The sequence below is a fragment of the Struthio camelus genome, chromosome 14 (genome assembly GCF_040807025.1).
Source record: "Struthio camelus isolate bStrCam1 chromosome 14, bStrCam1.hap1, whole genome shotgun sequence".
Lineage (NCBI taxonomy): Eukaryota > Metazoa > Chordata > Aves > Struthioniformes > Struthionidae > Struthio > Struthio camelus.
The window spans coordinates 8,809,019-8,825,225 of NC_090955.1; the positions used below are offsets into that span (position 1 = coordinate 8,809,019).

The window sequence follows — 16,207 nt, forward strand, 5'->3', positions numbered from 1 at the left end:
CTCACATCTCCCAGAACTCCGGCACTTTGGGTGCTGCCAAGCACCAGCCCAGCACTCTTCACGTGGACTGTAGCAAGCAAGCCTTCCCTTAACGTAGGATTTCTCAAATGGGAAAAGTCTTTGAAGGCACCTTTACAGCTGTTCTGTCGTCTCCCTGTTACTCAGCACCTGAAAAGTTACATCCAGGTGAATCAAAATTTCAAGCGCTAACGTCTTGGTTAAAGAGCTGGCTACAAAGGAAATTAATGAATAATAATTTCAAAAAGGGATTTAAAATTTCCATTTTCATTTTATTGTCAAAGTAAATATATTTTTATGAAGAACAAAAGAAAATATACAGAATTGTAACTTATGTACACTGGCTTTATAGGCATTTTTGTTTCCAATTTACACAAATTTTGATACGTTATTAAAAGATATTTTATATAGATATGCATCTATGTACAGTTTTATTTACATACATTCATAGGATGTGATATAAACCAGTCAATAGATGATAGTTCATTTATATTAATTTCTAGAGGACGAAAGGAATGCATTCGCTTTAGCTAGACCTACTGCTCTTACATACAGCATGGACTCCTGCACTACCTAGCGCTAGAATTGCAGTGTTCTATTTCCGGTTTTGTCAACAAAAAGACAAACAGATGCCATCTGCGAATGGAAAGGAAATGTAACATCCATTATAAAATCGTTTCTAATTACTGAATCCTATTTTCATCTAAAGCTTCTTACAATCGCCAGAGTCCAAAAGGAAAAACAAAACAAGAAGAAACACAAACATAATCACTTGCCTGCTACCATCTGATTATTTGTTTAAATTCCCTTCTTAGCCAGCTACCATGTAAATTTGTTTCTTTTGGCTACTGTTCTCACCCATTTGCCCACCCCAGCTGTGTGGAGCTCTGACATGGCTGTTGGTAGGAAAAGAAAAACATGTAGCACTTACGATCACCTTTTGACAGAAGATCTCACGGTGGTGTCACACCAGGCCACGATGCCTCCCAACCTCCCACAGGAACCAATACATCTGACAAGACCCCGGTGGATGGATGGGGAAACGGAGCCTGGCCCGGACGCTCAGCCCCCACCAGCGAGGTGTGAGCACCTTCAGTTCGCGCAGGGTGGTGTAGTGGGCACTCAGGGTGCCCAGTGCTCACCGAAGACTGCCGGGCACCTCCAGAGCGGGCGCTCCAGTTTCGCCCCCAGCATCACACAAAAAGCCAAGAGCAGAGACAGGAGCTGAGCCTCACAGTTCTGACAAATGGCCTCCTGTGGCTTGTAGCACTAGACAACATCCCTTCTGCTAAAGTGAGTGGACACTGTCAACCAGCACCAAAGGAAAGCAAAGTTTCCTTCAACGTGTGGGCCTCCTTCATCCTCAACAGCAGCACAGGGTGTGAAAAGCGTGCACATGGCGTCCACTGAGCTTCAACAAAAGGCCTCCACTCCAGGCCAGTTAATCCAGCCTGAGCTTCCAGGTTTGCTTGGGATCTGCCTTTGCTTGAATATATATATATGTATGTATACATGCACATATACACATATATACGTATATATAGCCCTCACCAAGGAAGAGGTAAGTGTGAGCCAGAGAAACCCAAGGGGTCAGGAGATGCATTCCAGTGCTCTCCATGCCTTGCCTCCCCCCGACTCCCACTGTTCCTCCTCCTATTGCCGGCCCCTACAAATCCTTGGCTAAAGCAACCCAAAAACAAAGGAGTTGTTTTCATTTCAAAAGGAATTTGCTGTTTCCAAACTGGACAAATAGAGCAGCTTAATAAAAACTCACAATGAATGGCCTGTACATGAGCAAAGCCCTCAGGAATGCCAGGGCTATAATTAACTAGCAGCAAGCAACTCTTACATTTTCCTGTGCAGCAGAAAACAGCTAAAAATAAAACACTGTAATTTCCAAAAGAAGCAGCAGCAAAGGAGGGAAAGATAGAAGGAAAAGAAAATAATATCCTTAAAAAAAAAAAAAAAAGGAAGAAACACCCCCCTCCCCTGACCCAAAAGAACTTAATTCTCAAATCATGTTTAAAGGACATGGGACACTCGGACATGGTGGTATCAAGTAACAGCATTGACTGTTCTGTGGAGACAAATAAATTATCACTAGAAATATAGTGAGCAAAGTGCTGTCTTCGTCTGTTCCAGGATGTCTGGGTGGGAAGGGGAAAGTGGGACCAATCAGTTCACAGAGCGGACGGAGCGGTTGCTTCGTGGGAACCGATGCACCTTGACATGTTTGGACAAGTGGTCGCTTCGAGCAAACTTCTTCTCACAGACGGGACACTGATACGGTTTCACTCCCGAGTGGGAACGTCTGTGCCGGGACAACTCATCTGACCTGGAGAACCTGCAAGAAAAGAGACGCATTTTCATATATCTGGTGTTTTCCATTACTAATTCTCTCACGGCCACAGAACGTTCCCTCAGGCCACTGGGAGACTTTGCTTGCAGCAAGGCTCAAACACTCAAATGAAAGAGCCCAGGACACACAACAGAGGCAAACTAGTCCCCATCAGCAGACATCAGCAGCAATTGGTAACACACAGTTAACAACTTCATCTCGTGTGAATTCTGCACTCGGAGCAACGTGTGGAGGCAATGTTTGTACCAACCTTGCTCCAGCTCCCAATAATATGGGTACAACAGAACAGCACTGCTCTCAATCCCCAGCACCTCTGCTAGACCCCTTCCAAGCTTGCCCTGCAACCTCTTTCCTGCAAATCCAAGCATGGACCTTGTCAAACAGAGCTAACAATATCCCACAGGTGAGGTCTGCTCCAAGCTCGCGCTGACATGAGTACAACAGCATATCCAGTAATTGTGGCTAATTTGAGATGGACCCCAGATAACAGCCTGACATATTTACTCAGAAGCTATTTGCCTTATCAAATCCAACTAAAAAAATTGGCCTTTGCGCGTTCTCTTGCTGGCTAAATAAAGAGTTATTAACATCTCAGTGTCAGAGACGCTAAACGTCATAACAGCTGAAACCCAGGCAGGCCCCGATGGCCATTAAAACAGTTACTTCATGGGCAAATTAAAATCAAGATTGAGACTTTAACTACCCAAATTGTCTCCCAAGAGTCTTCCTACCTTCAATCTCCACAGAAAAATTCCCAAAATAGCCATCGTGAATCCCACAGGCTTTACTGAACACAAATAAACTAGCTAATCTGTTGGTTTTAGCAGCAGAGCTGGCTCTGTTTCTAGCTTGGACTTGACTGGGCGTCACAGGGTTAACAATGTCACGCTAAGATAGCCCTAGCTGGATGGGTGCAAAAATTTGCTGCTTGACAAAGGGTAGTTAAGTGTTTTGTTGCCAGAACAGTAACAAAGAGCGGCACAGAAAGAGAGCTTGCAAGAAATGGTATCAGCTGTTTATTTACAATAAATAAATGAAGTCATGGGCACTAGCTGAATAAATGGGGGAAAGAACATGTAGAAAAATGTGCCCTTCTGGAGCAAAATATCACATCATCAGCAGGGTGAATATGCTATTTTTATGAAAGGGGAAAAACAGGACCACTGGGCTCCTATGAATAAGTCCTTCATGCCAGAAAAATAAGTTTCCACATAAAGGTTTTAAGTAGAACTGATCTCCCGCCACCAGCCGAGGAACAGGACGGAGACACTGGGAAAGCTGGGAACGGCTTTTTTAGTTCCCATGTCTTCAATCTGGTGCCCGCTACCCAGAGGGACCGCTCCGCTGCTGGCACAAAGCAGATGCAGATGCCAGCTTTGGGGAAGGTATGGTATGGACCCACCTCTCCCAGGGGCATTTCTAGGGTAGAATCCTTCACTCATTTTCCTTTTTTTTCTACCTTGCCCTTGCTTTGGTATCACCATGGTGAAAGAGCCAAATTCACCATCAAAAGCAACTGGCTGATCCCCTGATGAAGCCATCAGCCTGTTCTTTGTCTGTGACATGTCTTGTCCCTAAAGGTTATAATGGGAGTTTCTCTTCTCCCCAAGCACCTGCGTACACTTGCTTGCTTTAACAACTCTGCTCCTTACCAACCATGGCTTCCCCAAACCTTAGTCTACAACCAGGAGCAGCCAGCCAGGAACTTCTCCTAAATCTCCAGCAGCAAGCCAATCCCCATGCAGCATCTCTGGAGGGACTCTCTTACAGAGCTACAAATGAGTAGGATTGTAAGCAACTTTCTGGAGAGGGCGGGATGTTGCCTATGCAGACCGTCTTGCCAGGGCTTCAGCGTCCAAGCTGGACAAGAACAGATCTGCTGCTGGGGTGGCAGCCACTTCCAAGGGAAGAGGGACCAGAGGGGGAAAAGCTCCTTTGCATCCTCCTATTATGTACAGACTTGTCACTTAGAGAAGGGATAAAGCCAGATGTGGCCAGGCTGCCTTGTCCCATGTCCTTGGTTGTTAAGGTCACCATCTGCAACAGAAGTGCAGTAGCACAGGGCTAGTCCCGCACAAGAGAGCCGCAAGTGCATTTTGATGGGAATCGCACGGATGGTGGGGGAGAAAGAGGCACATATCAGGAATGAGCGTCTCTGCTTGTACCCTGGGAGCTCGGATGAGTTCATCCGATAAAAATACACTCTGCCTCATAACGATGTCCTTAGCTGAAGAGGCAGGAATGTTGCAATACTGTTCCCCAGCAGTCTCGGAAAGATCAACTTACGGAGCCCACAGAAATAAACCTTGAGCTGTCAGTGTGTTTACAGAAAAACAACGCAAAGGTTAGGACAAGGAAGCCACGAGGATCTGGTGGCCTGGCTCTGCAGGGGGTGGCAAAATGATATTTGCAGCACGTTCTGGCACTGAAACCAACCCAAGAAAGCTGTAAATAATCCCCTGTGGAATACCAAATTCAAAGGAAAACAGGGTGCCCCCAAGGAACATCTAACCAGCCAAATGCACTCCCATTTCCAGAAAGGTTCCTCCTTCAAAAGAAAGGGAGAGGGACTGAGAAACCCTAGAGCAACTGGAAGAGTCTGCTTCACCCCTCTTTCTGGTGGTCCCAAAGGACCTGTCACCATATCTCCCTTGGAGACAAATCCTAGAGCTCCCCAGTGTACCAGGATATGTGCTTTGTGCTCCTGGCCACGAGGACATCACTGTGCAGCTCACAGTGTGAGAAAGGTTGGTCGCCTCAACCTCCTCCTGTGTGGCTGCTACCCCAGCTGAGGCCACCAGCAAGTACAGCCCCACAGCTGAGATCATGCCGGGTTGTAGCCCTCCTCGACGGGTGAAGGGGAGACTCAGGATCCATCCTACCCTTCCGCAAAGCAACCGAAGCAGCTACGGCAAACTCGTGCACCTCCTGCACAGCCTGGAAACCCCTTCGTGCAGTGCCAGCAAAAAAGGCCCCCGCAAGACACCGGCCCCAACCTGCCTTGCTGGAGACCTCGGCGCACACGCGCTCTCATCCAGTCCCGTGCACGCTGGTAGCTGCAAACATGATAAGCCTTTAAATCCTCCCTATCAGACCAGGCAGAGCTCCTATCAGTCTGCACCGAACTCCTTCCAGCAAGCGGTTAAAGGGGAGATAGCGAGGCGCGATGGCCCCTTGCTCTCCCCCAGGAGAGAAGGGGCCGTTCTGGCCCAGTGCCGCGAGGGCCAAAACCCATCGCGCGTCGCCACCCGCAGAGCACGCCGCGGCGAACCTCTCCCAGCGCGACGGCCCGGCAGGCCTTTGAAACGCTATTGCCTAAGCCCGCCGGCGCCGACAACGACCGCGGCGTCGCACGCTGCGCCGGGGGTGGGGGGGAAACGCAAGCGCTTCCGCCGCTTCGCGACACGACACGGCTGCGCGGCACCGGGCCCGCGTCGCAGCTTGGCTCTGCGGTCCGGGCTGTCTCCGGAGCAGCGTTCACCAGGGGCGGTCGCATGCCACAGGTATAACCCGGCCAGCCACGGATCAGCACGCCGACGGGGACAGCGTGAACGTGACGGGTCACCGGCCGCTCTCGTCTGCGCCCGGCCGGAAAACGGCTCTCGCTACGGGGCCGAGGAAGGGCACAAGCGAGCAGAGCGCAGCCTCCTCCGGAGAGGAGCTCGCACCGCTCCCCCTGTCCTGGGGCTGCCCAAGGGATGCGCCGGGTGCCGCACACCTGTATATTTAAACAGACTGAGCTTGACGTCGCTATAACGTCCCCCGCAGCGAGCAGGGAAAGCGTTAATCCCCCGCCACTCCGCCGCTGCGCGCTCGGCACCATTTTGTTTCCTTAAATTACCATATTCGGCGAGCTCACGTCGTTAAGTGTTTTTGGTGAAAAAATAAATATACAAACGAGCGCAAGAATGCAGGCGGTGGGAGCAGAGCCCGGCAGTGTTTTAGTACTTAAATTCATCTGAGATGATATAAAAACTGGGAGCGAACACAGATTCCAGATATATTTGACTTAGTCACATGAGATCGCAGCTCCCTCCGAACTCCTGGAAAAGGTAAACACGCTTGACGGACGAAAGAGCGCCGAGCAACGCAGCGCTCAACCGGAGGCGGCCTGGCGCGTTGCTGCGGCTCGGCCTTTGAGGGCTGCGCAACCCTCCCGGGGGACGCGCGCGGACCTCGGGCCGGCGCGCCAGAGAGCCAGCCGCCAGCGCGGGCCGCAGCTCCCGCAGCGATGCCCTCTCCCGCGCCCAGAAAGCTCCCGCCGCCGTCCAGAGCCTTCAGCCTTTGGGGGCGTTGGGGACGGGGGTACCGGCTTGGGCTGTACAAACCCAACTGCAGACAAAGGAAAAGGGGGGGGGGGCATCTGAATAACTCTTTAGGCAGCTGTTTGTGGACAAGACAAATATTCTTTGTACCTAAGCTGATGACTTTCTCATCTCCGTTGGGCTTCTCATCTTTAAAGAGTTGTGGCTGGCTGGGAATAAAAAGTCCAGGGCGCTCTGAACTGCTGGCTCTGTACCTCCCTCTTCCTGCCTTACAACTGAATCCCGCTTCTTATGCGTGCTATTCGTGGTACCGCTGGGAGAAGGCAGGCAACCCAGGCCTAAATTCAAGCTCCATCCCTTACTTCTTCCTATATTTTCCTAAATTTTCCTTGGTTTTGCAGCCTGGAAAACACTAGCTCTGTAATAAGGCAGAGCTATATAAGGTCACCCAGAGGTGACACGTCAGGCTCCTGATCTTGACCTGCAAACGTTACTGGGAACTTTGATATAAACCTCGGGGCGGATCAGGCAAAGCCGCGCGCGCCATGCGCATTTTTCACAAATATGAAGGCTTTGCTTGTGTCCCAGCTCAGCGAAAGCCAACATGACACCCAGGCTTGTTTGCAGGCAGAAGGCAAAGCTTGTCTTCCTTTGCTGCCTGTGAGCGCTTACGCTGACAGCCCAGGGAAAAGGACTGCATGCTTCAGCTACAGGTCAGGGATAAAACAGCCTGTGCCTTATGGGTCCAATCAGCTACATAACCTGGCTTTCATTTCAGCACATCCCGAGCAGCAAGCCTCTGAGCACGGCTCATGAAAAACACCACCAGTACAAAATAACAGAAAGAAAATGGTAACCAGTTCGTAGAACTGCCATAAACGGCAAAGGGGAAGAAAGTCACTGAGGAACTTAGTTGCATTGATCCACTCGGTCCCTCTGATGAGGCCCAAACTCCAAACTGTTCTGCTTTGGGAGCAGAGGATTCAGCCCTGCTCTGACCTTTTTCCTCAAACCAATTCAGGCATCTCTAATTGTTGCATGTCTCACATACTTGCATTTTTACTCAGCCCTCTCCTGTTACTTTTTACCTCGTCCGTTCCCCCTGATCACCACCCATTTCCTCATTAGACATTGCTCGCAGAAGCTTTGCAGGATATTCTTTGAAAGAAGTCTGGTTTAATTTAATACAAGGGAGTAAAGATTATGTTTTGCTTCCCTCATAATTTGTGGTGCTCTTTGTTAACACTTGCCAGGAGGCAGGCTATTAGCACAGGAAAGAGGGAGGCGGGTTTCCATCGAAGTTTCCCACCAAAAAAATTCAACTTTTGGTTTTAAAAAGGTTTTAATTTTTTCAATTTGCATTAAAAAAGATTGAGAGAAACTTTCTATGATACGTTCTGCTCATACGTTCTGCTATCTTCCATTCAAGCAATGTTTTGAGGATTAATTTATCCTCAGGCTTCTGGTTAGGTTGTTACATCTGACAGCTTTTTGCAACCCACGCACCTTTCTGAACAGAGGTAGAGGATAAAGCACGGAGCACACTGGGACATCACCGACAACATTTCCAGAAGGAGTGGGATGGGGTGCGTTCTCTATAAAACTGCATGAAATACTGGACATCTTAACCCCATGCATTTATCACAGCCCATCACTGATCATGTGCAGCCCCATGCAGCTGGACCTGCACCTAGCCGAGCCATGCAGAGATTCAGCCCTCAACCAACCCGTTCATCTACAGGCCTCAGCATCTGCTGCAGCTGGTGTGTTGCAACAAGACCAATGTGTCTGCAAGGCACTGCCTGCAGTGACAAGCTTAATCTGACTATCTTGAAATGAAATACTAACTACTAGTGGTTTAAGAGTTGATCAAAGCCCTTGGATCACCTAATAGGAAGAAAAAGGTCTTAACTCTCAAATCAGCTGAGCAAGTTTGAGGCAATGGAAACTGTTTATAAATCAACAGACTGCAAACCTGTTTGCTCAAGTGAGCAGGGGGTGAGGGAGTTGGACACTGCTGCATCCCAGTACTAACCTCCATCCGCAACCTGGCCACGTGCATGCAAAAGGCTTTTCTCCTGTATGCCTCCTCAGGTGGGCTTTCAAATGGCTGCTTTTCGTATACATCTTGGTGCAGCCAGGGAAAGAACATTTGTGCATTTTAATGAGTTCTGCTGCAGGGCTCTTTTGAAATTTCTGACCCATGATGATTCCTGTCTGACCCTGGATCATGCCTCCTGGCCCAATTGGCTTGGCGGCGATGGGGACGGGAGCAATGCGGACAAATTTAGAGGGCAAGTTCAAATTGGATGACTGAACTATCTGGGGCACAAGGGCAAATGTCTGTCCTTGGATGTTGACTAGGAGCTGTGCAACTTTAATATTCTCTTGTGCTGGTCCTTGGGAACTAGGGCTCGTGTTGGACTCCTGTTTGATCTGTACAGGCTGGATTTGGAGCATAACTGGTATACCATTCTCCAGGGACATTCCTCCATTTGAAGACTGGCCACCTTCCATTGAGCTGCTCAATTGTTCATTTTTACTCTCTTTTAAACTAGCGCTGGGTACCATATGGTCTTTTTGCTGTATTGAAGCAACAGAAACTTGGCTGCAAGCTCTCAAGTCCTTGGTCTCACTTTTAGGTCTTTCTTTGAGCTCCAACTCCATGTTTTCCTCCAGAAATTCCTCAATTTCCTCAAGCGTAGGCTGAAATGGTCCAGAGTCTTCCATATCCACTGCAAATTCAGGCAACCTAAAATACTCCTCTTTCACTGTGGGCTGACGTCTCCTTCTGTTCCACCAAGCTGCAGCAGCGTTCCCCAAAGATGCCTGGGACAATAAGTAGTCTAAGATACTGTCCTGGCTTTCGGCACTAGATGTGCTCCCATAGCTAGAGCTGAGAACCTGGGAATCAGGGCTGGAACAGGAACAAAAGCTGGAAGAGTCACTGTCATCTTCTGACAGGGGTGAGGGCAGCATTTGGTAGGACCTCACCCCTGCTGTCATGTCCCCAAAGTATCCAAGAGGAGATCTTGTAGATGAAAAAGACTCATCAGTAGGCAGCAAGTGATCCACCATTCCTGGACGATCTCCTAAGAGTATCCCAACAGCATATACCACGCGGCAAAAGTTCAAGTAAGAGCCTGAAGGTAGGAAACAAAACAGCAACAGTCAGAAGTCAGGTTTAATCATTTATCTCCACGAACTAAACCTTGTAAAGCCCTCTAGCTCACAGGAAAGTCCTAAGCATCCAGTCTCCCTGAGTACACATGCTGCTACATGCTTTGATATGCCTGTACCACCCCCTAAGGACTGCAAGCGCCTAAGCATTTTCCAGGATTGCACCACATATTTGCAAAAGAATTCTTTCAGAAATCATTTCACAACTGTATGTGCTCTAGATTTACAGCTCCCTCCCAGAGTATTACTGGCAAGAGAAAATAAATTATGGGCTTTCACCTAACAGTGAAACCTAGAGCCAAAGAAGGGAACGGGAAAGGGAAGGGAAGGAGGGGGGAAAAAAGTGTTGAAATTTTTACCACCGAAAAAACAAATAAAAAATGAAGTTTATTGCTTGTGGCCATAAAATACAAATCCCCTCCTTATCTTGTAGCTTTCCACCAACTTTATTTTTAACTTCCTCAGTTCCACAAATATAGGCTAATCAGCATAATGCACGGATCAATCTGTCAGGAGCCAAAAATATTTACTGTGCTTCAGCATTTACTAGGCGGATTTTCCCCTCCAGAAGTAATGAATCAGTGCGCCAACGTCATCATCACCTGCACTGCCCTTAATAAGGCTGGCACAGTGCTGAGCTAATTACCGCGTCCTGGCCAGCCAGCTGGTTCCTGGGTTCACCTCATTGCTGCATGCGCCTATCTCTTCGGGTCCGGAGATGGAGGTGATCTGAACCTCCTAGCAGCAGCTGAGCAGGGAAGGCTCGCGTGGGCGCCCGGCGCCCCGAATTGCTCCGAGCCGCAGCAGGTGCCCGCGCTCCGAGCACCCCCCGATCCTGCGAGCCCGGGCTCACACAAGCGATAGTCCCGCTGCAGCCGCAGCGGCCCAAAAATCAGCCCTTTGCAGCGCAGCTTGCCCCGAAAAGAGGTGCAAGTCCTGCACTTTCCCAGCTCAGCACGGCTTCCTAGAAAGGTTTCTGGGGAGGAGACGGCAGGAGGGGTGCCTGCGTATTTGTTTTCTTTTCTTCTTTTCCTCCCCCAAAAGGGAAAAAAAAAAAAAAAAGCTTACGGGCTGGAGACTATGCCTCTAAGAGAGCGAACGCGGAGACCTCCGGACAGAGCGAACACTGGCCCTCAGTCATTCGCTCAAGGTGACTGATTGAAAACAGAGCTGTATATGTGCATAATAAAGCAACTCTTTCTGCGGAAGGTATGCGGACTGCAGAGATAGAAGTCATTTGATCAGCCTGCGAGGCTGTGTGCGTGTGTGAATTGGGAGGCATGTGACCCAGCGCGAAGGAAATGCCAGTCAATCTTGCTACACGCTGTCATTTTCCACAGGCTCTGCCGCTGCGCTTTGGACGCTTTGCCATGAATAGTCAATAGCGGCCAGTTTGGTGGAGGGAAGGGGCTGGTTATTATTGCTGTTCCAGAGCATCTTTGCTACCCGTTCTCCAAAATTTGCCCCGTCTCTGCCTTTCCTCTGGAGAGGGGAAAAAAAAAGCCACCTCTGCGCTCAGCACCACAACTAATGCGGTTTTACACAACATCCTTAAAGAGCTCCATCCCATTGGCAGCGTCTATTACTATTTCCACAGGAAACAGAGAGAAAAAGTATATTTCTTAAAGATACAGCTTCCTCCTTAATATGCATACGGAGGAAGTAGGGGCAGGCTGGAAGAAGGAGACTTAAAATTAAAACTGCACGTTTTCCTGGTTTGCATGCCCTGTCAGTCAGCTATTCCTCTGAACCGATAATGAAATACTCACATGTGCTGCATACGAGGAAGTTCAAACAAAGGTTAGTGGCTCTGTTCTGTGACCTTAGCCTATAATCATTCCTTATAGTAAAAGTGAAGAGCCAGAAGAGCTGAAATATTTGTAAGACACATGCCACCTTTTTTTTTTTTTAAAAAAAAAAAAAAAGATCTCAGCATAGATAGAAAGTTACTCCAGCAGAAGTGACAGAGCTGAGTTATTCCCATTTTTGAAACATAGATCAGAATACGGTTGGGAGGATTTTTTTTTTTTTAATTGGCCTCCAGTAAGTTGTCACCCAAGCATCTTTTTCTTGTTTGCACCAAAAATTGGTGACTGCTATGCGAAATGCGGGGGCAGAAAGGAGGGCTTGCCCTCATACGGTTTCCAATCGTCCTGTGTCCACATTGTTCCCACTTGAACTTCTGAAGAATGGTGCTGTAACTGAGAACTGGAATGCATCACATTTTTTTCTAAGAAAAGCTGGCTTATTGTGTGTGTTCATGGTAAAAAATGAGTGTGCGTGGAAAAGTGTGCACCAAAAGCAAATGGTAATTTTATTTTTTTAAAATATTTGAAGTTTTAAATGCCTAGGAAAAGCAGGAAGTCATTTCTTCAGGAAGCTACATATCAAAATATCCATTGATTTCAGCAGGAACAGGACTAAACCTTAACTTGAGTAAAGGCCAAAAGGGGGGGGGGGGGGGAATTGGCAACTGCTACGTGCAACATTGCTCAGCGGAAAACAACCAGCGCTCTTATTTCTCCCATCTCTTTTGACAAGAATCGATGTCACTTGGTGTAACTGGAGTCATTTTAAGACAGGGGACCATCAGAGGCAAATAGATCCAGGCACATTACGGCCAGATCTGCTTTCTGTGCACTCTCAAAACTTGCACAGCAGCCGGGAAGATTGCGGGGAATGCAAGGAATGCAGGATCGAGCCCAGGCTATATTTTATCCTAAAGGCCAGACTAACAACTAAAAGGCTTTCATCCTTACTTTGCCTGAAGATACAGCCAAAACCAGAAGCTTCAAAAACAAAAAGGCCAGGGATAGGCAAGCTGTTAAAACCAATTATGCCGTTTACAGAGAGCATTTCATCCCTAGGAGCCCTGAAAGCGTATTCGAAACGTGACAACCCATGCACGGAGGGCAGTTCCTGAGCCACTGAAAAGCAGTCACTTCAGCAGTGAAATTCGGCAGCTGTTTAACAGCACACAGCAACGATGGCCTGCAACTTTTAAGAGCTCCCTGGGTTGCTCTGATGTCCTTTCTGCCAGAAACATGCTGTTCTGCTTAAAACCTGTCCATCTAATCACTAGCTTAGAAGCGGTGAGAGAGAGAGAAGGCATGCTCTCTCTCTCAGAATAACAAACACAATGTTAAGTCTTGGGAGCTTGCTGAAACATATAGAGGTATTTCCCAGCCCGCTGTTTCGGGTGGGTGCTTCGAAGCACTAAGTCCAGCTCAACCAAAAACACCAGCAGCGTACGCTGCCGCTCGTTTCCCACATATATTGCTACAGCTCCTTCTAGTTTAGGACTAATCTCTTTAGGTTTCCCCCCCACCACCACCTTGTTTCCTACAAAATTTTTAAACCTGCTCGGACTAGCTCCTGTGTCCATCGATTTCATGGCCAGAGCCATAAAGCTAACCGCAAACTGCTCCGAGGGCCCGGCATGTCTAAGAAATTAAAATGGAAATGCATTTAAAAAAAAAAAAAAAAAAAGAGCCGGGAAATCCCTCTGCTCCCTGCAGCCGGGCAGCGCTTTCGGGGCGCAGGGGACCGTGCCCCGCACACGGGGGCAGCAGCCCCCCCCCGCGGCCAGCAGGCTTTTACCAATCCCCTCGGCTCTGAAAAGCTGCAGAAACTTTTCAAAAGCCCTATTTTGTGCAAGCTCTCCACTTTCCTCCTCCTCCTTCCCCCCCCCCCCCCCCGCCGCAAACTTTGGCTCCTTAAAGAGGAAACACTTTATTTACAGCAGCCGCGGGGCCGATGGCGAGAGAGCGGTCCCCCCCCCCCCGTCCCCCCGCCCGGCGCTGGCGCCCATTAAGCGGCCGCTCACGCCGCTCGCACTTGCGCTTCCCGGCATTTCTATGCTAATTCCCCATTAGCGAACGGAGCCCCCGAAACCCAGCGCGGGGATTAGCAGCGCCGTGAGAGCGGGCCAGGGGCAGCGGGGGGGGGGGGAGAGCCGTTCCCCCCCCCCCACCGGGGGCACAAGCACTACGAGGTCTCCACGGCTGCAAAGCTGCCAGCAGCAGCTTTTATTATTATTATTATTATTTTTCTCTCCCTCTTGCTTCTGCTCCTCCATCCCTCTCCAGGCGGCTTTGCGCCCCCCCCCTCAACGCCGGGATGACCGCGAGTAACCCCGCGCCCCCCCCCCCCACGGGCTGCCCGCAGGGGTCTCCCCTAAGCTGCAGGGGCCCCCCCCGGTGCTGGGAACCAGCCGCACAAAACACCCCGGGCCCTATGCACCCCCCCGCCCCGGTCCCATGCATCTCCCCCCCGGGGGGCACCGCTGGCAGGACACCCCCTCCCCCCGGACCCCGCGCCCAACCTCCGCCGGGCACCCCCTCCGCGTCCCCCGCGCACAACCTTACCTGAACTCCTCCGCCAGCCGCGGTGCGGAGGGGGGGGGGGGAAGAAGAGGCGACAAAAATAGCAATAAAAACGCAGAAACAGCAGTAACAAGGCAGCCCCAGGAGCGACAATAAAAGCGCGAAACCAACAATAAAAGAGCAAAATCGGCGGCGGCGGGAGCGGCGGCGGCGGCGGGCGCGGGACGAGCGCAGCTCCCCCGGGAGGCGGGTGCGCGGCTGCGGAGCGCGGCCCCGCTCCCGTAGTACTATATCCCCCTCACATGACGGGCGCCCGGCGGCGGCGGGGGAGGCCGGGGAGAGGCTCGCCCGCTGCCGCCGCCCCCATTGGCCCCGCGGCGGCGGGGGCCGGCCCGGGCCTGGCGTCAATGGGAGCCGCGGCCCCGCCCGCTGCCGCTGCTGCTGCTGCTGCCACCGCCACCGGCCCGGCCCGGCCCGGCCCGGCCCGCGGGGAGGCAGCGGTGGCTCGCGGAGGGGCGACGGCTTTCGGCCCCTCCGCCGCCGCCGCGGGCCCGGTGAGGAGGCCAGCTGGAGGTGTGTGCACCGCTGGAGGTGTCCTCCAAGCCCCTGGAGGTGTGCAAGCCCCTGGAGGTGTCCTCCAAGCCCCGGAGGTGTGCGCACTGCTAGAGGTGTGCACGCTGTTGGAGGTGTGCAAGCCCCTGAAGGTGTCCTCCAAGCCCCTGGAGGTGTGCAAGCCCCTGGAGGTGTTCTCCAAGCCCCTGGAGGTGTGCAAGCCCCTGGAGGTGTCCTCCAAGCCCCTGGAGGTGTGCAAGCCCCTGGAGGTGTCCTCCAAGCCCCGGAGGTGTGCGCACTGCTAGAGGTGTGCACGCTGTTGGAGGTGTGCAAGCCCCTGAAGGTGTCCTCCAAGCCCCTGGAGGTGTGCAAGCCCCTGGAGGTGTTCTCCAAGCCCCTGGAGGTGTGCACGCTGTTGGAGGTGTGCAAGCCCCTGAAGGTGTCCTCCAAGCCCCTGGAGGTGTTCTCCAAGCCCCTGGAGGTGTGCAAGCCCCTGGAGGTGTTCTCCAAGCCCCTGGAGGTGTGCACGCTGTTGGAGGTGTGCAAGCCCCTGAAGGTGTCCTCCAAGCCCCTGGAGGTGTTCTCCAAGCCCCTGGAGGTGTGCACGCTGTTGGAGGTGTGCAAGCCCCTGGAGGTGTTCTCCAAGCCCCTGGAGGTGTGCACGCTGTTGGAGGTGTGCAAGCCCCTGAAGGTGTCCTCCAAGCCCCTGGAGGTGTTCTCCAAGCCCCTGGAGGTGTGCACGCTGTTGGAGGTGTGCAAGCCCCTGGAGGTGTCCTCCAAGCCCCGGAGGTGTGCGCACTGCTAGAGGTGTGCACGCTGTTGGAGGTGTGCAAGCCCCTGAAGGTGTCCTCCAAGCCCCTGGAGGTGTGCAAGCCCCTGGAGGTGTTCTCCAAGCCCCTGGAGGTGTGCAAGCCCCTGGAGGTGTCCTCCAAACCCCTGGAGGTGTGTGCACTGCTAGAGATGTGCAGGCTGTGGGAGGTGTGCAAGCCCCTGGAAGTGCCTGCCAAGCCCCTGGAGGTGTGCAAGTCCCTGGAAACGTCCAAGTTCTTGGAGATGTGCAAGCTCCTGGAGGTGTGCACATCAGTGGAGATATTCAAGCCCCTAAGACAAATGCAAGTCCCTAGAGATGTGCAAGCCCCTGGACGTGTGCCAGACCCTAGAGCTGTGCACATCCCTGGAGGTGTGCAAACCTCTAGACATGTGCAATCCCTGGAGATGTGCAAGCCCCATGCCTCACATCACTCCTGCTCTTTGCCTGCCTAGTTGCTGAAGCTTGATGAGGTGATTTCCAGCAAGACAGCATGCTGGAAAGTGTTGTTTCAGGGGGGTTCCCCCGGCTCAGTGTCATTACTAGTTATTGGTTATTGCTAGTTATTATCAGTAGCAATGTGTTTTAAGCGTAAATAAGAGTTCGCATCCAGAGGGCATGGTAACTCTTGCAGCAATGAAGCCCAGCTGAGCAAGGTGAGGGCACACAGGGATGCCAGTTCCTGCAGCAGCGTGGTTGT

The 16,207-nt window shown here is 51.3% G+C and overlaps 1 protein-coding gene across 1 annotated transcript; it reads right to left on the bottom strand.

Moving 5' to 3' along the window:
- Positions 1-269: 269 nt before the first annotated feature.
- KLF15 (KLF transcription factor 15) lies at positions 270-14,529 on the bottom strand. The gene is made up of 3 exons (XM_068907163.1): positions 14,190-14,529; positions 8,678-9,785; positions 270-2,362 (listed from the first exon to the last, which is right to left on the bottom strand). The coding sequence occupies exons 2-3, from the start codon at positions 9,718-9,720 to the stop codon at positions 2,194-2,196; spliced, it is 1,212 nt and encodes a 403-aa protein (XP_068763264.1). The 5' UTR covers positions 9,721-9,785; positions 14,190-14,529; the 3' UTR covers positions 270-2,193.
- Between the last annotated feature and the right edge of the window lie 1,678 nt (positions 14,530-16,207).

Coding starts and splice junctions, on each gene's coding strand:
- KLF15 (XM_068907163.1), bottom strand. CDS start 9,720: ATGGTGGATCACTTGCTGCCTACTGATGAGTCTTTTTCATCTACAAGA. Junction 2,363..8,677: donor TGGCCAGGTTGCGGATGGAG/GTTAGTACTGGG, acceptor CTTTTCTTGCAG/GTTCTCCAGGTCAGATGAGT.